Genomic DNA, 25,024 nt, shown 5'->3' with positions numbered 1-25,024 from the left:
CCTAATGAATATTCATGGGGCAGATCAGTATTCCTATCATCTTCAATACATTTCTTTCATGCAAATACATTAGGGCTATCCCAAAAACCTGACTTGTCCTCCAGGACAGGGTTGGGAACCACTGCTTTACGTCACATGGAAAGTAAGGACAAAGCAACAAAAGGAGACAATCAAGATACAAGAGAATAGAGTAGACATGAGAGATGAACAGCCAGGCTGCTAAAATCTGCCTCCAGAGAAAAGAAAACCATTCAGAAATATGTGAAGGAAACGAAAGAAATGCAAAATTCTTTTCAGATTGCAATGGCTTTTACCGAACAGACACTGGAATTGTCTAAAGATATCACCGATGCATTTTCAAATCTACCTCTTGTAGCCTCTAGCGCTTACATTCAGCCTCCGTGGATCCTTTCTCCGTTAGCCCAATTGAAAGTGGCAAGAGCCTGCAGAGAATCCATGCGGCTGCTAGAACTTTGCATTGAAGGAGTGAGAAACATCCTAAGAACAATTCAGCCACTACGTACCTGCCCAAGAAAAAAGCCACGTAAATTAGAGATGAGAAGTGGGTAAAAAACTGGAAGGTGAAGACTTTCACAGTGAAGTTGTTCTCGCGTTCTGTGAAGGTTCTCGGCTTTTCTGTAGAGGAGAATTAAGAAAAGGGGATTTTTTTTTTGGAGGAGAGGGTGGTATAGCGGTTAGAGCTACAGCCTTAGAACCCTGAGGTTGAGGGTTCAAACCCCGCTCTGCTCCATGTGACCCTGGGCAAGTCACTTCATCCTCCACTACCCCCCAGATACATTAGATAGACCATGAGCCCACCAGGACAGATAGGGAAAAATACTTGAAGAACCTGTATGTATGTATAGATGGTGTACAAATCCCTTTCTCACTGCGCCATAATTTGTATTCATCCTGAAACAATGACTTTTGCTCAGGTTGCTTTCTAAAAGTTATTGATGTTTCAGAAGTAAGATTTCAACTATGATTCAAGTATTGCTGTTTACTATTTATAATCTAGCAATTTCTTCCCCATTTTTTTTGGTCTTTAAGTCTTTTTCTATAACTTGAACAAAGAGACTTTCTCTTTTTGAGAGATATCATGCCAATAACATCCTAAGTCTATGGAATACTCTATCAATTGTCTTCTCCCAATTGGGCAGAGAAAAACTCACATTCTTTTATCTCATTATCCAGGAACCCTCCTTTACTAGAAAGTTCCCTCTTATTAACAGATCTTAGACTCCCTGGGGGCCTTTCATATGCAGTTAAGTTTACAACTGCTCTTTGGCACAGTCATGTTTTTCAGGGTAATTTACCGCGTTTCCCCCCAAATAAGACAGTATCTTATATTAATTTGGGGTTAAAAAAATGCACTAGAGCTTATTTTTGGGGATATCTTATTTTTTTCATGTACAATGATCATCTCTCCCTTCCCTTCTTCTCCACCCCAATTCTTCCTCTTTCCTTTCTCTTCCCCAAACGTGCAGCATCTTTCCTCTCTTCTCACCCATTCTCTTGTGCCTTCCCTCTGCAGCATCTTTCTATCCCTCCCTCCCTCCCATCTCCCCCGCGCAGCAGAACCCCACCGACCCTTCCACCATGAGACCGACATACCTCCCTCCAAACAGCAGTGTCGCCAGATACTCTAAACAGGCTGCTTTGCGGTCTTCTCCCACTGGGGCCTTCCCTGTGCTGCGGCGCTGATGACATAATCAGTGATGCAGCAGAGGAGAAGACCTGGCGGGAGAAGACTACAAAGCAGCCTGTTTAGAGTGCTGCCGATGCCGCTGTTTGGAGGGAGGTATTGTATGCCGGTCTCGCGGTGGGACAGTCAGAGGGGTTGGCATGGGAGGAAGAGATGGAACGATGCTGTACAGGGGGATGTGTGGGAGGGTCAGCGGGATTTGGCTGCATGGCGAGGAGGGGGGGTGGAAAGCTGCTGCTGGAAAATCCAGGGATGGAGTCGGGGAGTGTCGGGGATATTGGGGAGGGGTTTTGGGGGTCAATCTAACTAGGGCTTATTTTGGGGGTAGGTCTTATTTTCGGGGAAACACAATAAGTGCATATATTTCTTTTTAAAAAAATAAGGAGATATATGCTAACCTGTTCCCAATCCTGACCCTGAGAATGTCTCTGCTCAGTCTTGGTAAACTATCCATATACCCCTGGATTCTATATAGGTCTATTAAATTTGGGCATCTAGAATGTGTGTGCACATTATTTACTGAACGAGGCGTCAATCAATAATTGGATTTAATTGACATCAGTTTTGATTTGCATGCACATCTGCCCTAGTCACTATTCAATAACATCCACATGGCCACAACTCAAAAGGGGTGTGGCCATGGAAGAGGTATGGGTGGATCAGGGGGGTGTTGCTAAAAGTTATATTATACTTTCATTTGCGTACCCGACAGCCGAAAATTAGGTGCCAGCATTTGCACCAGGCTTCAGTAGGCATAAATCCACCCTAAGTTAAGCATGGATTTACCAGCTCCTAACTTTACATAAGAACAGCCATACTGGGCCAGAGCAATGGTCCATCTAGCCCAGTACTCAAAGTGGTCAATCCAAGTCACGAGTACCTAGCAGAAACCCAAATAGTAGCAACATTCTGAAATCCCAAAGAATATCAAAATTCCGTGCAGAATCCTAAAGATTCTGGAATTCCAACTAGTGGCAACATTCCATGCTATCAATCCCAGAGTATGCAGTGGCTTCCTCCATGTCTGTCTTAATAGCAAACTATAGACTTTTCATCCAGGCAAATCGTTTTTAAATCCTGCTATGCTAATCACCATTCTCACAGTTCCAGAGTTTAGCTATTCATCGAGTGAAAAATATTTCCTGCTATTTGTTTTAAAAAGGTATTTCTATGTAACCTCATTGAGTATCCCCTAGTCTTTGGATGCTATTTACTGAACCCAGCCCATAATATTCAAAATATGTGGATAGAGAAGTTACTATAAGTTCACTGACTACTGATGAATGTTTAACTTCTGAATATCAGCCCCGTAAACATTTATATTTTATTCATATTTAATATACCACCCACTGAATACATATGAGTATATAAGCCAGTCATATGTGAGGAGGTGCATTTTGAACATAAGCATCTGCTTTCATAATATGTAGAAATTTGTCTGAATGAAAACGCAGATATTCCAGCAGTGTGTGTGAAGGTAGGCAATTTTCTAACTCAGTGTATTTGTGCTTGAAAATTGCCTTCTTCTAGATGAGCTTTTCAGTGTGTGTATAACTTAACCATTAGATACCTTGCTGAAAATGTACCCCTTTTTCATCAAATATATGCATATATTAAAGAATTGGAAATCCTCTTCATCATTGGATTATACTTTTTGGTGGAAATCTTTGTGCATGTATCATAAATTTGAATCATATGCTTATGAGAAGAAAAATATTGCTCGACTATCCATGAACATGACACTATGCAACTCGCCTTGGAAATTCTTAGACTCCTATGTTAGTTCTGTTTCATAGACACTCCTGTCTTTCTCTCTTTCTCTTTCTCTCTCTCTTTCTCTTCTTCTCTTTCCTTTCTCTTTTCTCTCCTTCCTTCTTTCTTTACTGTTTTCTTATAAGCAGTCCAAGTACTTTGGATCTCTTAGAAGATTTCAAACCTAATTACAGTTGATTGTAGTTACTGCTGTGTTACACTAAGTGTTATTAGTTTCGAGATCCCGGTGTCGTACATGTATCTGAATGTATATTTGGACTGTATCTTTTCATAAAGCTTAATAAAAAATATTGAACTAAAAAAAAAAAAAAAGAAAAAGCAGGTATGAAGTGTGGACCATACTCACCTAAAGTGGAGAGGTACAGTGCCACTAGCCTGTTCATCTACAAGACAGAAGCAAAATAAATAAGAATTTTTTTAAAAAGGCAAGGATAGGCGCAGCTAAGGTTCTGCCTACCCAGCAGTCCCATACCTTTCACTGTTCTACTAGAAGAAAGCGTTTTTGACCTTTTCCCAACCCTGCTGTTTCCAGAACAGGAACTGTGCCTTCCATTCCAACTGACACTGAGGGGGAAGAGATGGCCCTTGGAGAAAAATCTTGGCTCATATAGGACCAGGGTTTGGCTTAGAGCCCCTGATTATTCCCTTACCAGCTATTTATTCATTCAATTTTCTAGACCGTTCTCCCAGGGGAGCTCAGAACGGTTTACATGAATTTATTCAGGTACTCAAGCATTTTTCTCTGTCTGTCCTGGTGGGTTCACAATCTATCTAATGTACCTGGGGCAAGGGGGGGGAATAAGTGACTTGCCCAGGGTCACAAGAAGCAGCGTGAGTTTGAACCCACATCCTCAGGGTGCTGAGGCTGTAGCTTTAACCACTGCACCGCTCTCTATGAAAGGGAACGAAAGAAAAGAGAGACATAGTTCAAGCTGCAGTCTCTGGAGTAGCCCAGTCAAGGGTCCTGAAGAGCCAAGAGTGGGGGATCTGCCTCAGAGCCTGCACAACAGCTGGACATTTTCCAGGAGATTCAGGTGCAGGGATCCTGGCTTCTACTACTGCTGGGGAAGAGCAGACAAGAATCTGGAGCCGAGGTACTAACAAATCCAACTGGCATATAAGATACATCTTTACTCTAAGCAATAGCGCACCAAAGGAGAGGGGGAAGGTACACCTCGGGTGCAGATCATGAGGGTTTGTTCCTGGGGTTGGTATCATGGTACAGGAACTTTGCTGCTGTGCCCTTGGACAAGAGAACAGGTAGCATGCAATCTTGCTACTAGTTGGGAGTCCGGAATGTTGCTACTATTTGGGTTTCCACCAGGTACTGTGACCTGGACTGGCCACTGCTGGAAACAGGAGAATGGGCTAAATGGATCATTGATCTGCCCCAGTATAGCCATTCTTATGTTCCTATGTTCTTAATGTCAGTCCATGGGAGGTGGAGAGAGGAACTAGGGGAGGACATGCCAGACCATGGGGGTAGGAAGAGCGGAACAGGTCAGAAGACGGAGGAAGGAGAGATGGTGGACTATATGCAAGTCAGGGGCATGGTGGTGGGGAGGAGGATGGGCCAAAAACTGATCCAGGGCACCACAGCCTCTTGAACTGGCCCTGAAGACTATATAAGATTTAATAAAATACTGTACAAGATTCAATATGTCAATAATAATAATAACTTTATTTTTATATACCGCCATACCACAAACAGTTCTAAGCGGTTTACAAGGGAAGAGACTGTATACAGACAGCGACATTACAGCAAACTTTCAAATTTATATTGGCTTGTTTAGTTTAGTCAGGTTTATCTGGAAGTGTATTGGTTGAGGTGGAGTCAGAGAAATTTGTCAAAGAGATAGGTTTTTATTGACTTTCTGAAAATTTGGTACGAGAGTGCGCTTGAGATGAAGTTGGTTAAACATTTATTCCATTTGGCTGCTTGGAAAGATAGTGTTCTGTCGAGGTATCTCTTGTAGGTGCAGCCCTTAAGGGATGGAAAAGTGAACAAGTAGGTACTGCGTGTATTAGTTGCGCCTGGGAATTCAAATTGGTGGGACAGATAGGTTGGGGATGAGCCTGTCATGGTTTTAAAGCAAAGGCAAGCAAACTTCAAAAAGACCCTTGCTTCCACAGGCAGCCAGCGTAGTTCTCTGTAATATGGGTTTACATGGTCTGATTTCTTGAGGCCATAAATGAGACGGACTGCAGTATTTTGGATGACTCAGTCGTTTGATGGGTTTTTTGAGGGATCCTAAGTACAGTGGTGCCTCACACAACGAACTTAATTCGTTCCAGGAGCAAGTTTGTTATGCGAAAAGTTTGTTATGTGAAACGCATTTTCCCATAACAATACATGTAAAAAAAAATAATTTGTTCTGTAGCATAAAATATGCTAAGATGACATAAAAAAAGATAAATTTACCTTGTTAGAGCTGTTAGCATGATATAGAGGGGATATATGTGAAGGGGAGGGGAGACAGGGGTTTTGTTGATCCTTGCTGTGTATTATAATCACCCCCCACATACTCCCCAGTACCTTTTTTAATTCCTCCCATCTTTCCCAGCCAGTGGCGTACAGGCCAGAAGCGCAGAGATCAGGAGCAATTCCTCTGCACGCCTGTGTGGGCCCATGCCGATCTCCGAATGGCTGCAGTTAGTTCTTGTGAGTCCCGCGAGAGCTGACTGCAGCCATTCAGAGATCAGTGCAGGGCCAGGCGGCGGGGGGGAGGTTTAAAAATATGCGGTGGCGGCGGGGGGAGGTTTAAACATATGCAGTGGCGGCGGGGGGAGGTTTAAACATGTGCGGTGGCGGCGGGGGGAGGTTTAAAAATATGCGGTGGCGGTGGGGGGAGGTTTAAAATATGTAGCGCCAGTTAAGCGATGCAGCTCGGGCGACTTCGTTGTGTGAAACGAAGTCCGTTGTACGGATCAAGACAAGAAGTTCGTTGTGCGCAGCGTTCGCTGTGCGAGGCGGCCGTTATGCGAGGCACGACTGTATATAATGTTGCAATAGTCTAAGATACTTAAGATCAGGGATTGAACCAGCAGTCAAAAGGAGAAGAAATCGAAGTATTGTTTAATGGTGCGAAGTTTCCATAAGGTGAGAAAGCTTTTTTTGACTTGAGCATTAGGATGATCTTCAAACGTCAGGCTTCGGTCCAGGGTGACGCCAAGGATTTTGCTTGTGGGATTAATTGGGTAGTCTGCTCCATTTAGTTTCAAGGAGGTGTTCACAATCTTATTATTGGGACAGATGAGATGAGTTGTTCTGTCTCTTGGGTCAGTGAGGTTATGGGAATAATAACTGTTATAATCATTCCATACCTTGGTCATGATGACAATGGTTAAGTAATGTACTACAGCTCCAGTCAGGACCGCCACCGTGTTGGCTCGTTCACGGAAGAATTCGGAGTCAGACTTCAAGAAGAACACCGTCATCACCACACGGTAGATCACAATGGATTGGGCAATGCCAATAAGAATCGCAATCTGTGTGGAGACACATCAAAAGACATGTATGCAAATTACCTCACTGCTCACAGTGACAATGTCGGATGTAGCTAATGGTACACTAAGTCCTTGTAGCATAGAATTAACTGTTGGGATGGGCAGTGATGGACAAAGGAAATCCTGTTCACAGCTAGTATGAATTTAGCACTTTTAAATAGTTAGAGCATATATCTGAGAACTACTGTATATACATAAGAACATAATAGCCTTACTGGGTCAGAACAATGGTCCATCAAGCCAGTAGCCCGTTCTCACGGTGGCTAATCCAGGTCACTAGTACCTAGCTAATCCAGGTCACTAGTACCTACTGATACAGGGCAAGCAGTGGCTTCCCCCATGTCTTTCTCAATAACAGACTATAGACTTTTCCTCCAGGAACTTGTCCAAACCTTTCTTAAAACCAGCTACGCTATCCGCTCTGGAAATGCATTCCAGAGCTTAACTATTCTCTGAGTGAAAAAAAATTTCCTCCTATTGGTTTTAAAAGTATTTCCCTGTAACTTCATCAAGTGTCTCCTAGTCTTTGTAATTTTTGACGGAGTGAAAAATCGATCCACTTGTACCCGTTCAACTCAGAACTTTGTAGACTTCAATCCTATCTCCCCTCAGCCGTCTCTTTTCCAAGCTGAAGAGCCCTAAGCGTTTTAGTCTTTCCTCATACGAGAGGAGTTCCATCCCCTTTACCATCTTGGTCGTTCTTCTTTGAACCTTTTCTAGCGCCGCTATATCTTTCTTGAGATAAGGAGACCAGAATTAAACGCAATACTCCAGATGAGGTCGCACCATGGAGCGATACAGGGGCATTCTGACATTCTTAGTCTTGTTAACCATCCCTTTTTAATAATTCCCAGCATATATATATATATATATATATATATATATATATATATATATATATATATATATATATATATATACAGTGAAAATACTGAAGTAAACTAATGAATCAAAGAGACCCTGTGCTATAATAACCCAATTTGCGGTAAAATAGTAGTCCACATTGATGAAATTCCCCTAAGTTATTTTCTTTGCACTTCTAGTCCGGTTCTCAGAAAATCGAACAGCTGTTTCTTGTAGCCTTTTTGTAAGTTTTATTAAGCTATTTGTCATGACGGCACATAAAAACTTTTATTACCGATGGGGTCGATAGTCAGCACTTAACCGCTTAAGTGGCATCCCATAAAGATAGGACTGACTTTGACGCAGTCCGAATTGACTGCTAAACTTAAGTGGTTAAGTGCTGAATATCGGCACTTAACCACATAAGTGCCATGGGCCACCCACAAAATACCAGCTTTGAGTTTAGCAGTTTGAATATCAGCGAATAGCCCTGAATAAGCAAGTTTACCAGCCAGGAGACATTTCTGGTTGGTTAAATCTTTTTTTTTTTTTTTAAGTAGCATCAATTAAATATACTGGAGGACCTCAGTGTAAATGCATCCAAATCAAAACAGAATTCTAATCAAAGGGCCAGATACTGTAATTGGCACCTAAAAAAAAGATAGACCGGTACAGTTAGGCGCCCATTGTATGTCAATCTTTATCTTTATTTAAAATATTTGATTAAACGCTTATCCAACAGTACAAAGTGTTGAACAAAATTTAAAAATTACAGAAAGACGGACGTATCTACAATATTAAACATATATGTATCAAATTGTTAGACAAACCAGGACTAAACAGACAAACAATAATCTTTGAAACAATAGGGAAAGGGGCGGAAATACAATTTTATAGCAAAAGTATATTAGAGGGAAACACAATAGGAGGAGGGAATTAAAATCATGAATAGGATTAGAAAATTGGGGGCCTACTAAGGTGTGCTAACCGATTTCTACCCTGATCCAGAGCACTAAATGCCCCAAACTGTCTATATGTTCCCTCCCAGTGGCGTAGCAAAAGTGAGAGTCACCCAGGGCGGAGACACCGTCTCCTGCCCTCATCTCCACCCCCCGCTCCTTCCTCAATTCCTTCCCGTCCCCCCATACCTCTAGTTGTTCACCGCCACGAGTAACAACTTCAACAAGCTCCTCGTGACCCCGGCGTCTCTCCTTCTGACGCCACTTCCTAAGCGCATCACCTGGAAGTGACATCTGCGGGAGAGCTGACACGGTCATGAGGAACACACTGAAGGGGGCACAAGCGAGGGGAGGAGGGATGCCACCGTCCCCACAAACATGGCACCCGGGGGGGGGGACCACCCCCCTCGACTCCCCCTTAATACGCCACTGTTCCCTCCACTTATCCCCCCATGCTATTAAGATGTTTTAATGTGTACTGTGCTGACATTGTAAGATAGATATTGTGCTATACCGTGTAATGTTATATTTTTACTGTTTTAGTTCTCTATTGTATATGTCCAACTTATTCTTGCTGTACACCGCCTTGGATGAATTTCTTCCAAAAGATGGAACACAAATCAATAAATAAGCCCCTGTTGCAGAACATTCAAGCCAGGGAGAAACAATAACCATAAGAACTTAGGAAGTGCCTTCTAGGATTGTATAATACTAGGGAGCGTACCTGGCAAACTAAGTTTATTCGTTGGGGGTTGGCGGCGGCTAAATGCTTCATTGCCAACCATTGGAAAAATACAGAGGCCCCCTCTCATACTACATGGGTTAACCGCTTGTTATCTTTGGGGAGGATGGAGATAGCCATGGCCAGGAGGCGCCACACCTATATCATTTACTTCCACACTTGGAGTAAGTTGGAAGACCTGCTGGACACACTCTAAGGGATCTCCTAGTATTGGTTGCTCTGTTGTCTGCTAAGTGAACGAGGAGGGGGGGAGGGGGGACTGTGGGGTACTTTGGGATGGGGAACATGGGCTAGAGGTGGGGAAGGGATGGAGAAGACTAGATGAGGGTGAATGGTTTTGTTTTTGATTTTGGGTTGTGGTTTTATTGCTTCTACTACTGTATTACCTGTATTGTACTTGTATCTGATATTACTTGTTTCTTGCGGTTTTGCTATTATTGTACAATATATTGAAAACTTTTCAATAAAAATTTATATATGAAAAAAAAAAAAAAGAACTTAGGAAGTATATTGGCGCAGAGCAAAGGTTTTTCACCTCAGAACTTGACATGCAAAAAAAATGATAGAGTTTTGAGGTTACTTCATAAAGGGCAACATACAATCCCTGAAAAGGCACCTTAAAAAATTATCCACCAAATGGGAGAAATCCCTTAGAGGAAAATTCTATAAAAGGTGCCTAATGATAGGTGCCAAATAGTCATCTTAGGGATCTAACCTACGTAGTATATTGGTTTCAATTAAGATCTTTGAAAATTGAAGTCTAATGGTGCCGAACTCCAAAGCAGGCATGTTTCAGGACGGAGGACTTAGATGCCATTAGGCGTGATTTTCTAAAGTAGGTGCCTTTAATGTATTATTTTATTTTAAACATTTCTTCCCTGCCTATCTCCTAAGCGGGTTATAGTAGAAAGCAAACATAGTACAACAGACACATCTTATCCATTCCTTCCAAATAAATAGGATAACCCTAAGAAAACGTTCACCCCTTATGAACTGTAGGCTTTTAAAACCCCGGCCTACATTTTAGGTGCCTAATAGAGGGCAAAGTTTTAGTTAGGCACGATTCGGTAATGGGTGCCTGCGATTGCCATGAAACAGGCACCTAGCTTTTTAGGCTCCCAATTACAGAATCTGTCCCTTAGTGAATACACATATGAAAAATTCTCAGCCCAACCGAGCAACTTCCTAAATTCTGAGCGTTATTTTGCCACTGTAGCTGAAAAGAGTGTTATTTTATTTCCTTAAGTGCCAATTTGCAGAAACAAAATTCTCTGTTTTGACATGGTTTCAGATCATTGACCATCATTCTCTTCTTGGTTGGGCTGAGAACTTTCAACACCCTTCTACACTACATAAGGTTTGTACTTCCAACTCAAATACTTTGCAAGCATGCACACAAACGAAAATGTGCTAGATGCATACCATAGAGGCGACGCCCAGGAGAACAAGGGTACTGTGTAAGTATGAGTGCTCATATTTCTGTGGCGTGCAGTCTGGGTCATTTATTAGCTCCAGAGCCAACTCCTCCTGTAGAAAATTGCATTCCGGGGCAAAAAGAAGCAGATTAAGACCGCTGAATGCATAAATGCAATGGTAGAGATGCTAAGACATATGATGCTAACTTACAAAGGCAGATGTGCAATGCATGCCAGACTCAGGTGAATACTGAGGTAATATCCCAGGTGGAAAGCTATAACGCAGTACTAGGATTAGCAATTTGAAGAACATAAAAGTAGACAGAAATATAGAGATAAGATGAGCATATGAAGGCAAGCAGGGCAGTTATTCTATAACTGTGTGCCTCTATATAGTCATCTATAGGACACTTGATTGGCATATATTCTATAAAAGGAAAGTTTCCACGTTTATTTACATTTTAATATATCGACCATCAACATGTATCTGGCCGGTTTACATAGCTAAAAATATTTAAATAAATTTAATAAAGGGGGTAAAGGAAAAAAAGAAGAAGAAAAAAAAGGTTGAACATTAAATAGACATATACAATTACGTACACGAGTTTGTGGGAGAAGGGGGAAGGAAAGTTTGTAATTACATCATTAAAAATAAATAAAGGGAAGAGGGGGGAGGAGAAACAACATGTGGAAGGGGGGGGGGTCGCTTCTTAGAAGCGGTTTGTTTTATATACTGCTGTGCTGTTAGAGAGAGGAAATGTTAAACGCTATGGTATGCGTCTTGGAATAAGAAAATTTTTAGTTTAGTCTTGAATTTAGCACGTGAATTTTCTTGGCGGAGTTAAGATGGCATGACATTCCATAGGGCTGGAGCTCTAACAGAGAAATTAGGGCTTTTAGTGTAATAAAATTCCTTAATTGGGGGAACAGTCAATAAGTTCTGGTCAGCTGATCTGAGGGTCCGTGGAGAAATTTGCGCCTTTATGGAATACTATTGTATAAGTCAACCGCACTCCACCTAAAAGTCAACCATGCAGTGGCATAGTAAAGATGGGTGAAGTCAGAGCACCCCAGGTGCTGACTTGGCAGGGGCGCTGGCATCTCTCCTCAATTCTCCCCCCCCCCAATGTGTGTTAAAAAATGCATTCTCCCTGTATCTCTTGTAGTTATCGGCAGTGAGCAGGAACTCCCCCACTACTTATGCCAGCCCTCCATCTGATGTCACTTCCTGTTTATGAGACCAGGAAGTGACATCAGAGGTCAGGCTCAGCTTTCATGAGCATGGGGTAGGAGACTCTGCTCACTGCCAGCAACTACAAGAGATACGGGGAGATTATGGAGGGAGCAGGGGACAATGCATTTATAAGAGGCTCCCCTGCAGGTGGTGATGTCAGGTGCCACTCCCTGGGTGCACAATAAGCCACTGCAACCATGTATGCAGGATATCTACATCCTCATCCTCACCCCAGCCCATCCTACATCGAATCACCGCAAATGGGACACAGACCGGACTTTAATTTAGATCATTCATATGCACTTAGGTCCAGATTCAATTATTGACATCCAAATATGGGCTCCTAAAAAAATTCAGCACACAGGTGCCTATATTCTTTATACAATGTAAAAGAGAGAGTCTTCCACATATCTGCTGCGAATGGGATTTTAGTAGGCCAACACTGTATTAGGAGATGGGCTTTGAAATATGAAAAAGCAAATAGTGTTATTACCTCAACCTCATCCCAGCTGTACAAGTTCCACCAGAAGACGTCTTTAGCTCTTTGCCGTTTCCAAACTTCCAGGAACACAGTGGCTGTGGTTAAATCAAAGAGCACAGTACAGAACAGAAAGGCAATCAAACTCTCTAGGCTTTCCCTTCGGTATGGGGTAAGGATTGAGGAAGATGAGAAAGCTGGGACTTGTACCCTTTTTTCTCTGCCCACATCTTGCTCAAACCTTTGCCATACCCTCAGTTCTTATGCCACCATTTTATCACTATGCATAATCAGTCTTAATCCACCATACCAAACTCAGGGTTGATAACATTAATCAAATATTATTCTTCAGTTCAGTAAAGACACATTCACAAAACTGAAGGTACAAACGGTGGCGTAGTAAGGGGGGCGGGGCGTGATCCACCCCGGGTGCTGGCACTTCTCCAACCCCTTGCTGCATGCACGTTTCCCCTTCGACACCCCAGACACCATGCGCCCCCTGCCTTCCAATCTCCCCAACCCCTTCCACAAAATCCTGGTGGTCTAGTGGGGGTTCGGATCAGACTAGCCCTCTCCCAGATCCCACCACCCCCCGACACTGCCCTCCGTACTTTTTGTCGAAAATCAGGCAGGAGGATTGACCAGTTCCTCCTGCCTTGAAGGGCCGCCTCTTCATAATGGCGGCACTTTCTTCTCCTGGTGCATCCTGGGTGCACTGGAAGAGGCCTTAGGCTCCTCCTAGTGCATCACCAGCATGCACTGGGAGGTGCCTAAGGCCCTGATTGGCTCCCTAGGGGAGGGGCCTTAGGTGCCTGAGCCAATCAGGACCTTAGGCCCCTTCCAGTGCATCCAGGGTGCACTGGGAGTGGGACGGGCCGCCATTTTGAAGAAGCAGCCCTTCAAGGCTAGTATTATAAAGGAATCTAAATATTAACACCTTACCCCAAAGAGCCATGAATATTGCAAAGAAGACAGTTCCTTCGTTGTCAAACAGGTGAGTCACCTTCAAAGAGAAATAAATGAGGACAAAAGGAGTGATTTCCAGAGTCAACAGAGCACCATGGAGAGAGGACATGAAACAGGGGGAGAAGGACAATAGAGAACAATCCTATGACTTGCCAATATCTTTAGTTCCTCAATGCCCCATGACTGACCAGCTCTCTATTTACATCAATGCAGATAGCTTGATTGCTCACAAAGAGGTAGTGTAGTCCACAAAGAGCTCATGGCGAGTGTAGTCCAAAATAAAGCTATAAAAAGAAACTGGTACTAAGGAAAGAAACAAAATAACTGAAAAATACTGAATTCTTCCCTCCAAAATAGGTCATCCCTATAAACTGCAAATATGAAGGAACCTAACTGTGCAGAAACAATAGATGCTTAGCCACATGTATCTGTAACAATCAAGTTCAAACGAAAGCTATCCCACAAGACATGACGAAGAGGACATCTGTCTATGTCTGACTGCAAACAAACCTGATTCCTCAAAGTCTCTTCCTATAGACAAAGAGGCCTGGATTCTCGGGGCGCCGAAAGTTAGGCAGTGGTAGGCATCCTACAGCTGCCTAGCTTAATTGTTTTAATTGGTGATAAATGATGTGACAATTGATTATCGTTTAAAACCGCGATGTGTCGGTGGGGAGGGGGGTCATGCTGGATGGCGGCAGGAGAGATTGGGCATCTCTCCTGCTGCGATCATTGCCGGGGGGAGGGAGGGAACGGGACAATTCCACGATTCTGTAACTGGCTTTGTTTATGACAGACGCCGGATAGAAAATTGTGCTTTTAGGCAAAGAACTGGCCTCTCCTTCGCCTAAAAGGTCTTGTTCAAGGCGTTTGGAACTTTGGCGATTTGTGGGTTGAAAATGTGTTGAAAGTATACACGTAGTTGCGGTCTGGCCGATTAAACTGCTTAACGTACAGATAGACCATTCTTGGAAAAAAACCACATTTGACGTTTTTTTTGAAAATCGACATTTCCCTGTTACCTACTTTGTGCGCCTAAGGCCTTAGGCCGAAAGGGGACTTAGACGTTGTTTTTGATTATGCCTCCCCACCTGTTTAGATAATCCCTCACACCATAATCTCTCTGTTCCCTACCCCCTACTTCCATCTCTCCCAGTGGTAGCTCAAAATTGGAGGGAAGTAGAAAAATGAGTGTAGGGAGGTATCAGGTGCCTTCTTTCCACCAGGGGAATCTGAAGATGGAAGATGTGTTAAGAGTCCATCAGCACCCCTCACTCACACCCCGTTCCCCAGGTTCACCAGCAGAGAGGGGAGTTGGGTCCTCTTCCCCAGAGGCCAAGGGAGGAAAAGGGAAGGGCAAGGAGTGAGACCTTTTCCCTGAAGAAAGAGAGTGGGCATCAAAGTCTGCACCAAGAAGGGGAAGGCCCACCATTTTGGAGTGGCGGACCTGCTGGCCGAAGGGTGTAAGCATCCCTCCAGCCAAACTTTCAACTACAAAGGTACGGAGGGGTGTCGCCAGTTGAGGGGAGTCCCCCAGCAGGAGATAGTGGGCATCCCTTCTGCTGGTGCACTCCATGGGGGGAGGAGCGCGGCGGTTACGGCAGGAGTGAGTAGGCTTCCCCCTTGCCAGGGGACTTCTGTGGTGGGGGGTCAGCAGTTCCAGCAGGAAAGAGAGGGCAACCCTTTTGCTAAGGGACATCTCATGGGAGGGGGATCGCAGTTCCAGTAGGACGGAGTGGGCATTCCTCCTGCTGAGGATTTTGCAGGGGCGCGGGTCCCTGCCTTAGCCATTCAGCTGATCGCAGCAGGGGAGATTCCCTTGCCACAATCAGCCGATGACATGGGATCAGGTGCGATTCTGTAACCGACATCTGTGACAGGTGGGGGTAGGCATCTGTCCATTAGGGCAGACGCGATTCTGTATAAGATGCCAGTGCGTGATTCTCTGACGCTTCTTAGGCAGCAGCTGAGACCGGCATCCTATACAGAATTTCCCCCTGTGGGCCCGACTCTGTAATAGGCACCTATAGTAAGGCGCCTATCTATGCTCAGGTGCCAATTACAGTATCACGCTTAGCGGCGTCCATCTTAAAAAGTGACGCCTAAGTCCTTCTCTGCTCCTAAACCCGTGCTATTAGAAAGGCACCTATCTTTTGTAGAATCGCACCTAAGAGGATAGCTGCCTATCACCTAATTAATTAACTTAACAATTTACTTACGTGGTGAATCCTCACTAGAAAAATTTAAAAGCTCTTTAAAAAGTTACTTGTATAGGGACGCATTTGAGACATGGAGAGCATCATTCTTCTATCATTGATGCTTAATTTTAGTCAGACTTTACGTATAGGTCGTAATCTCCTTTACCTCTTCTCCAGGTTTAGCCATGCTTTCATTCATTTTTATTACCCTCCAGTTGTTTTTTTCCCTAAATGTATCTCTATTTTCTTTAAAGATTGTAGTTCACCCTCCTTTCCTTTTGTACTGGTAATTATTTGTACGTATACACCGTATATTTATTTGTATAAAGTTGTTTTGTTTCCCAGTTTTAAAGCGTCATACGCATTGAAGTATTTGACATTGCGTGTGCAACAAATTTTTAATAAACTCTGAAACCTTTATTTTTTTCAATTATGAGCTTGTTGAAGTCAATGTACTAATTAACTTCTTCCCCTTTTATGAAGCCGCGTTAGCAGTTTTTTTTATTCCTAGTCAGGGCGATAAAAAGCTTCGACAAATATAGAATTCCTATGAGCATCGGAACTTTTGCCGCCGCGGCCAGCGATAAAAAACACTAACGCGGCTTCATAAAAGGGGAGGGGGGGATAGTTAGATGTCATATTTAGGCGCCTCTTATGGAACCCCCGTTCCCCCATAAGGCTTCCCAGGAGCATTAGAAGCATTTATTTAACAAATTAATCATAGCAGTGAGCATTTTTTATTCACGGCACTTACCTTGGCATAGGTACATGTGTCTGATAACTGCCAATATGGGCACTTCTGGTCACACAGTGGGCACATTATGGTAGTGTTCGCCTCGCAAATCTCTTTACTAGTACAAGTTGGAAAAAAGATGGTAAGTGTTTGACGTTGCCAGCCTTTCAGTGGCGTAACAAGGGTGAGAGGTGGCCAGGGCGGTGGCGCCCCTCCCCCGCCTGCTTCTCCACCCGCTCCTGCCGGGAGCATGCGCCCCTTCCCTTCCCCCGTACCGCTAACGTTCTCAGCACGAGCAGCATCACCAACATTCTAGAGCTCAGATTGTGATGTCATAATGCCTCATTCCACCAATGCCTAAGCTCCGTCCTCATCATCACAAGCCTCAAAAATGTTAAAATCATAAGTGTTTGAGGCTTGTGCGGTTAAGGCAGAGCCTACAGGAATGTAGCAAGTACAGGGACAGCGACAAAATTCATCGGGATGGGACGGGGAAATTGAGTTCTTGCGAGGATGAGGAAAAATTTGTCTCCATGTCATTCTCTATGCAGTATACAAAACAGAGGAGATTCACTTTTTCTCCCATTCATCCATTTGACCGCTATTCTATTTGGACACCACATGTAAGTACATGAACCGGATTTGATTTTCCATGCTTTGCCACATGCCCAATCAATACACCCTCAATACACCTTTCCCATTAAAATAGTACATTAGAATGACTAACCTGATCTGACTCGAGTGGAAGTGAACCAGGCCATACAAAAAGACAATCACACCCACAAGAGCCGCAGGAAGCAGCATAATAGTATACCAGCCTAGCCAGGCAAAATATAAGGCCACCTTCTCCCCAAAATAATCCCTACAAAGCAGAACGAGAAAGTAGGTTAATGCAGCATCCAAAGTGATTTCATCTATCATTATGTGGATTTAATGGCTCCTTTGGTTTGGAGAATCCCCCACGGCATTTCTCAACCTTTGGCTTCGGAGTCTTGGGGCTCCTTTTACTGAGGTGCGCTAGCGTTTGTAGCGCACGCAGGAAATTACCGCGCGCTACGCTTCTAGAACCAATGCTAGCTCAATGCTGGCGTTAAGGTCTGGCGCGTGGGGGCAATGTAGCGCACGCTATTCTGTACGTTACAGCCCTAACGCGGCTTAGTTAAAGGAGCCCTTAGGATCACCGGACAAAAATCCTCTCTTCCCTTATTACTCAGATCCTGAGCCCCAGTTCTTTCTACATTGATTACCTAACTGAAGAATTCAAGATGACGGAAATCCTCTTTTATATGTATAGCAGTAAGCTTCTTAACCCCTAAACCATCTCTCCTGAAGAACATAGGGGTGGCTGGCTTACCTGATCTCTGGGATGGGCTGTGTGTAAAGTACGTCTCTCCATCGAGCCCATTTCTTCTTTAGATTTTTCCCCAGTTCATCCTTCAGCTGTAAAAATATCAGTACGTAGTCACCGTATTGCATTCTAGTACGCAAAGCCCTGGGGAGATCTCCTAAAAACAGCTGTACTCACCCAGGCAAAATATCTTTAATGGGAAGTCATTCATTTTCTACATCATTTTTACTTTTACATGCATAACAATTGCCTGTGTGGACGCATCCTATGTTTAGAGCTGTATCATGGTCAAATGTGTCTTCAAAATTAATCCTTTTGAGCTTCTACATACGAGGGATGTTCAATCATTTATCTACCTCAGTAAGAAAGAAAAGAGTTTTCAAAAAAATTTTGTTTCATTTTTCAATATAGTCCCCTGATAGCTCCATACACTTCATCCACTTTTCCTGCAATGACTTTAAGCCCCTTGAAAAGAATTCTTCTGTTTGACTTTCAAACCAGGACGTTACAGCTTCCTTGACATTGTCATCGCTTGAAAACTGCTGTCCACTGAGAGGTTTCTTCAAAACTTGGAACAGGAAATAATCTGAGGGAGCCAGATCAGGACTTTCGTCTTTTCTCTTTGATCGACTTCTGCAACGTGATCAATGTGTTGGCGTAACTCTCCCTATGTTTTGTGTGGCATGAACTCCAGAAGCAAAAGTCCTTCAACATCCCAGAAGACAGTCACCATGAATTTGCCTGCAGATTTTGCTGTCTTGAAATTTTGGGGAGTGAGGGATGATGTGCTTCCACTGCATTGACTCCATTTTGGACTCGGGATTTCTGTGATAGACCCAAATCTCATCTCCAGTCACCAAATGAAAAAAAAATTTACTTGGTCTTCATGGAGCATCTCTAATTTCTCCTGGCAGCACTGGAACCTCGTAGCTTTCTGACATGAAGTCAGCATTTTTGGAACCCATTTTGCACTAACCTTGGACATATCCAACGTTTCATGAATTATTTTCCAAACTGTACCTGCCAAGATGCCCATTTCTTCAGCTATTCAGGAAATCTTAATTCGTCTGTTTGCCAAAATTAAATCCTCGACTTTCTTGCACATTTCTGTGGAAGTTGCTTCTATAGGCTATCCAATCTGAGGGTCATCTTCAATGGACTCGCTATCCCCCTTAAACTGTTTGCTCCAAAATTTTACTTTGTAGGATGATGGGGCAGACTCACTATAAACTGCAGTCATACATTCATGGATTGCCTTTGGTTTTTTTCCCTTCTTATATGAGAAATTTTATCACTGAACGGTGCTCCAAATCTAAGTTTCTTACTTGATTCGCACGAGGTCTCTCCTGACATCCTGTCTCTTGAAATGCTAGACTCACACTGAGCCGCAAGTGTGCATGACTAACCTTGAGACATGTCACAACATGCACAGACTTGTTTCAATATGCTTGCTACTTTCTTTCATACTCAGGTAAATAAATTATTGAACATCCCTCATACACCCTCCTCTTCCAGATTTATTAAAACAGTTTGCAACACCTCTTAGGTGGACAAACTTCAACGGTTAAACCTAAACATCATGAGCATGAGAAAGCCAGATGTTTTGGACTATAGCTTCACTAATTCTGACAGAGGGCAATGTCTCCAAATGGGAGAGTTTTGCACATACCATAACTGCTGTGTGGATTATTGCATAACTAGTAAGAAATGGAAGACGGCTTGGGTGTTGGGTTAAGAGTTGATTTGGAAGGATCAAAAAGGTTGACCATAAATCCTGAAATGGCCTAACAGTACAGGTGGCGGCAGCCATATTTGGACACACGCATCACAGATATGAAAGGCAGTGGCAGGAACGGGGTTGAGAAATCAGGTAAAAGACATGAAGGACAGGCCAGCAGGTGTTGGCTTAAATAAAGGAATTTATCAGAGGTATGACGGGATACAATTTTCATTTCTTTTAGTTTGTACTAAGATGAAATATCATGTACCGACATGAAATGGTATGTTATTTCATATTAGCACATGAAAACATGACAAAAATGCGCATTTCTACAATTTATATGTCAATCTACACAAAGTGGTAAGAAACCTTTGAGGAAGAATATCAGCTGGGAAGCCTGGATGGACAACTGCTGCTCTAATTAGGGTGTGTAATTTCATTTTGGCAAAATGTTGCCAATCTTCCAGTTTACATCTCAAACAAATATAGAATCGAGCCTGGGCCATATCAAAGGCTGATAATCAAGATTCCTTACATCATGCAGTGGAAACGCCGTCTCAAAAACCTTCTGTTTTATCAGGTCCCTCAGCATCTCTAAAACCAAAATGGAACAAAACAATTAGTAATATGCTGGAATCTTCTACCATCTTTCTTCCCTTGTTAATAGGGTTGCACCAATCCACACCTTCATGGTGTGGAAGAAGAGGTATACAAAAAAGTAATACATTAAAATATTATGAGCCCGACTTTGAAATAAAGCTGAACTCCTAAAGTAGGCTCCAAAATTTCTGCCCTATTTTCATCCTAATTTAGGAGCTTCAACTGAAAATTCATCATACTTTAGGAACTTAAAAGTTATGCTTAAACATTTAGGCCTTATGGCCCTAATTCTATAAAGTCCGCCTAAAATTAAACTCCGATATGGGCATCAATTCTATAACACTTAAGCACTCATTATGGAATCACACTTAAGGTCACCTAACCATGCTTAGGTGATGCTTAGCGTCCTAATTTTTAGGCACATCCTATTTATGCCAATTTTCTTTACCTGAAGTTAGGCACAATATCGGAGCCTAATGGCACCTAATTCATGTTTATTATAAATTTGATTGATCGTTTATTCAAAATTCTAAGCGATGTACAAAACAATAAAATTACAAATTTCTGGGGGAAACAGAACAAACTAATAGAACTAACCTGACAAAACATATTAAACAAAAGGAAAAGATGGGGAGAGAAATGCAAGTTGTTGATAGTAAATAAGACACATATGGGGAAAAAAACCAATAGGAAATGTTCTTGAAAAAAGTTGGGAAATAGGATTCAATTACGGCTCCTAATCAAGCTTTCTAGCTATTAAATGCATCTTTAAAAAGAGGCGTCTAACTCAAAAACACGCCCATGACCACTTTTACTGTAGGTGCATTGAGTTAGGCGCCTACATTTTAAAGAATCAAATTTTTCAAGTAGTAGCTGAGAAGGTAAAGTATAAGAGGATATCTTTCATAAGCTATGAGAGATCGTAGAAAGGGGTAGACAGGCAAAAATATCTGGAAAAGTTAAGAGAGGCTGGTCGAGTAGTCAGGAAAGCAAAGATACAAATGGAAGAAAACATAGCTGACATGGTAAAACTGGGAGTTGGGAAATTTTTTAGATATATCAGTGATAGGAAGTGTGTGGCGCGGTGGTTAAAGCTACAGCCATATAGTATTTATGATGTTTTAAATTTGTTGTTACTGTGTGTGTTTTTTTCTTGGCTTTGTTTGGTGATGGTTTGTTATTGTATGTGTTGTATTTATTTGTATTTTATTTGATTATGTATGTGACTTTGGAACCCGCTTAGTCTTGGTGGATTTGCGAGACATAAATAAAATTTTTATAATTATAGTATAATTGTCTCAAAATGTATTGCTGGCAAGACTCTTCTTAAATTGGAAATGTTGACTTCCATTCCCTTATTGAAACTTCTTTCCAAGATCACACCCCCATGCCTCATCACTGATGAAAGAAATGTTTCCTTAACTACATTACCTGGCTTATTATCAGAGTTTATTTCAATTCGGTTCAGAATAAAATCAACAATTCGTATTCTGAAAGAGAATAAAAGAGCATAATATCAGCTCACGAGAGTATGGCAAATTGATTTGTCCATCAACCAAGATTTTTGCACAAATCATTTCCAAATAGGAAAACATTTGATCAGAAACAACAAAACATTGTCCCCAGAATTGCAGTTAGCTTTCTATGAAACACACACAACGGGTCTACTTTCATGAGCACCATCTGTCTTTTCTGTGCTTTTGCACCACGATTCTTCAGATGGTCCCAAAACAACACAGCAGACAGCAGTGCCCACCTGGTTGTCACAGACACTTGATCATCTTGGTTGCGGTGTGCAACACCTTTGTCCGGATTCTTCAGGAGCCGCACATACTTCTGGAAAATATCAGGAGGAGCATTGATCCCGTAAAATGCCTTTTTCTTATCTTGAATTTTCTATTGCAAGGATAAAGAAAGGGAGATTTGCCTGTCAGACAGCCCCCTGCACCGCTGGGTTTCATTATTTTTGGCTATGCTGCCTCCTAGTGGATCTCTGAAGACGAGACACAATCAGTATTCACAACTACCTACGTAGATCTCAGGGGTATGGTGACTAGCGCATCGGGCTCTGCCAGTAGTTGATGACATTAGGGTGTTTCGGGGCTGTATAACGGATGACTTTTACATTGTAGTAACTAAAACACGGCACCACATTTTGTCATTAAAATGTAACTTTTGGGTAAATTAGTGACTTTTGTTTAAACCCAAACTTAGCAGCACAAAAACAAAGAATAAGTCACTTCAAAGTAAGATTGTTAATTTTCAAACAACTGTTCTTTAATCTGAAGGAATACACAGACAAGAGAACAGAAGACAATATTCAACTATGTGGACAATATATTCATTCATTCAATTTTCCCAAGGGAGCTCAGAATGGTTTACATTAATTTATTCAGGTACTCAAGCATTTTTCCCTGTCTGTCCTGGTGAGGCTCACAATCTCTCTAATGTGCCTGGGGCAATGGGGGGATTAGGGGCCAAATTCTGTAAATGGAGCCTACATCGGGCGGCAGCTAGAAAATCGGCACTGTTCACATGTCAATCACTCAGAGGCGTCATTAACATTCGTGGCCTGGCGGTATATAAGAATAAATTATTATTATTATTAACAGAACTGTGGCTACAGAGCAACTTAAGCGCCGGTAAAGTAAGCCTGGGTTTCAAAGGCCTACATTATCGGCACCCAAGTTTGACTGATAATTGCCCATGGTCATCTCCGCCCTTGACCATGCCTGCTTTGACCTTAGGTGACGTTAAGCGGCATTGCTTAGATGCAATTCCGGGAGCCTACTTTTTACAAATGAGATTTTAAATCGGTTTTTAACAGCGTAGTCAATTGCCACACCAATTAGAACCAATTAAAGCAATTAAGCTAAGTGGCAGTACGGCGCCTACCGCTACCTAGATTATGGAGCCATTTCTAGAATCCGGGTCTATGCGCTCCTGCATTAATCTTTTGCAGGTCTGAACGTGCTGCTTGTATTTTGTTATATTTTAATTATGCTATTGTTACTGAAAACTACTTTTGTGTCTTTATGTTCCACTGATTTTTTTTTTTTTTTTTAACATTACCAGCAGCATATCAAGTAAACAAATAAAGAAACATAAGCGATGCAGTTGGTGATTTAAAGGCACTGGCCAGCGCAGGCTATATTTGACCCAGAAATTCAATCCCGAGCCAATATGCGGCTCCATTCAGGACTGCCAACATACCCAGTTAACTATCTGGAACTGGCATCGAGTGTCTAGATCAGGGGTGGGCAACGAGGGCCGGAATCCAGTCGGGTTTTCAGGATTTCCCCAATGAATATGCATGAGATCTATTTGCATGCACTGCCTCCCATTGTATGCAGATGGATCTCATGCATATTCATTGGGGAAATCCTAAAAACCCGACTGGATTCCGGCCCTCGTTGCCCACCCCTGGCCTAGATAACGCCCAGCTCTATCCCAGACTGCCCCGGCACTAACCAGATAGTAATGTGGCAAATCTGCCCAGATATTCAATGGCACTACCCAGATAAGTGCACTTGAGTATCTGGGTTTGTTCTGGTTACTGTGAAGTGGAGGAGTGGCTTAGTGGTTGTGAGTGGCCCTGAGGTTGTGAGTTTAATTCCCAGTGCAGCTCCTTGCGACTCTGGGCAAGTCACTAAGCACTTCATTGCCCCAGGTACAAAAAAATATGTAAACCGCTTTGATTGTAACCACAGAAAAAGTGGTATATCAGTCTGTAACATCTTTTAATTATTGTAAACCGCATAGAACTTCACATTCCTGTGGTATATAAACTGTTATATTATTATATCAAGTCCCATCCCTCTTTACTGCAATCTAATCAGGAAGAAGCCTCTCCTGCCTGGTTTAGTTATTTTTATTGTCTCTCAGAAGACATAGAAATATCTACTGTACCTGAATGTAACCCACCCTGAACTACTACTGAAATGGTACGAGCTAAATTCAAACCTCTTTAACCCATTTCAGTGGGAACTTTAGCGACAAATTACAGACACTTGATTACGGACTGCAGCTTGCACTAACCTCCAACCTCAGCCCTCTAGAGATGTCTGGTTGCAGGCACTTCTCACCTTTATCTTAAATCTTTTCATTTCCAGCTCCGAGAGGAACATCCTCCGCTTGTGGTCCAGTCGGAGGTTGTCCGTTTCAAGATCGCAAACCAAGACAAAATCCCATTTCATAGACTGTTCAAATGACAAAACCAAGAGAAGAGATTCTTGTGAGAACTCAAGATCAGTGAATATTTCTGAATGGATGAAAGGAGATCTCTGCTGAAACAATTCATTCAAGGTCCTGTCAAAATGTCTCCTCATCGAGCTGACAAAAAGAAGTATAATTACCAAATAACAATTAGGTGGAATTTTGCCATTTAAGTGTGTATGTGTACTTGCTTATGCGCCATTACCAGGTTTTACTCCTGTACAATACGGACCCAAAGCCCCGCCCCATTATGCCCAAGCCCCGCCCCGTTACGCTCCGCATCAGAAGGTCATCTGCGTATGTGCGGATGCAATGCAATGACATCACCCGGAACGTCGCCACGTTGCATCTGTGCATGCGCAGACGCCCTCCCGACGCGGTCCCGAGGTGGAAGCTTTTCAAAACCCAGACAAAGGGCCAAGTTTTGAAAAGCCATCCGGATGCCCAGACATGTCTGGGTAAATCCAGACATCTGGTAACCCTATCTACTCCTCCTCAGACTGTGAACTGAATATTAGTTTGAAAAAGTGAGTTTTTAACGATGTTTTAAATTTGTTCAGATACAACAAATTCTTCTACTACTACTAC

At 42.6% G+C, this 25,024-nt stretch overlaps 1 protein-coding gene across 1 annotated transcript in view; it reads right to left on the bottom strand.

Annotated features, from left to right (window-relative positions):
• The window catches only part of ANO9 (anoctamin 9), a 64,598-nt gene that overhangs the window by 20,727 nt on the left and 18,847 nt on the right, over positions 1 to 25,024 (bottom strand). Inside the window, exons 3-15 of the mRNA XM_033928620.1 lie at positions 24,307 to 24,420; positions 21,978 to 22,117; positions 21,653 to 21,711; positions 20,157 to 20,215; positions 17,908 to 17,993; positions 17,281 to 17,415; positions 16,575 to 16,671; positions 13,599 to 13,659; positions 12,672 to 12,754; positions 10,952 to 11,056; positions 6,803 to 6,967; positions 3,825 to 3,861; positions 525 to 636 (exon numbers count right to left, since the gene is read on the bottom strand). Coding sequence (XP_033784511.1) covers positions 525 to 636; positions 3,825 to 3,861; positions 6,803 to 6,967; positions 10,952 to 11,056; positions 12,672 to 12,754; positions 13,599 to 13,659; positions 16,575 to 16,671; positions 17,281 to 17,415; positions 17,908 to 17,993; positions 20,157 to 20,215; positions 21,653 to 21,711; positions 21,978 to 22,117; positions 24,307 to 24,420 — 1,253 coding nt within the window. The remainder of the gene's footprint in view (positions 1 to 524; positions 637 to 3,824; positions 3,862 to 6,802; positions 6,968 to 10,951; positions 11,057 to 12,671; positions 12,755 to 13,598; positions 13,660 to 16,574; positions 16,672 to 17,280; positions 17,416 to 17,907; positions 17,994 to 20,156; positions 20,216 to 21,652; positions 21,712 to 21,977; positions 22,118 to 24,306; positions 24,421 to 25,024) is intronic.

Source organism: Geotrypetes seraphini, chromosome 19 (assembly GCF_902459505.1).
Source record: "Geotrypetes seraphini chromosome 19, aGeoSer1.1, whole genome shotgun sequence".
In the NCBI taxonomy this organism is placed as follows: domain Eukaryota; kingdom Metazoa; phylum Chordata; class Amphibia; order Gymnophiona; family Dermophiidae; genus Geotrypetes; species Geotrypetes seraphini.
This window is presented reverse-complemented; position numbering and strand designations above follow the sequence as displayed.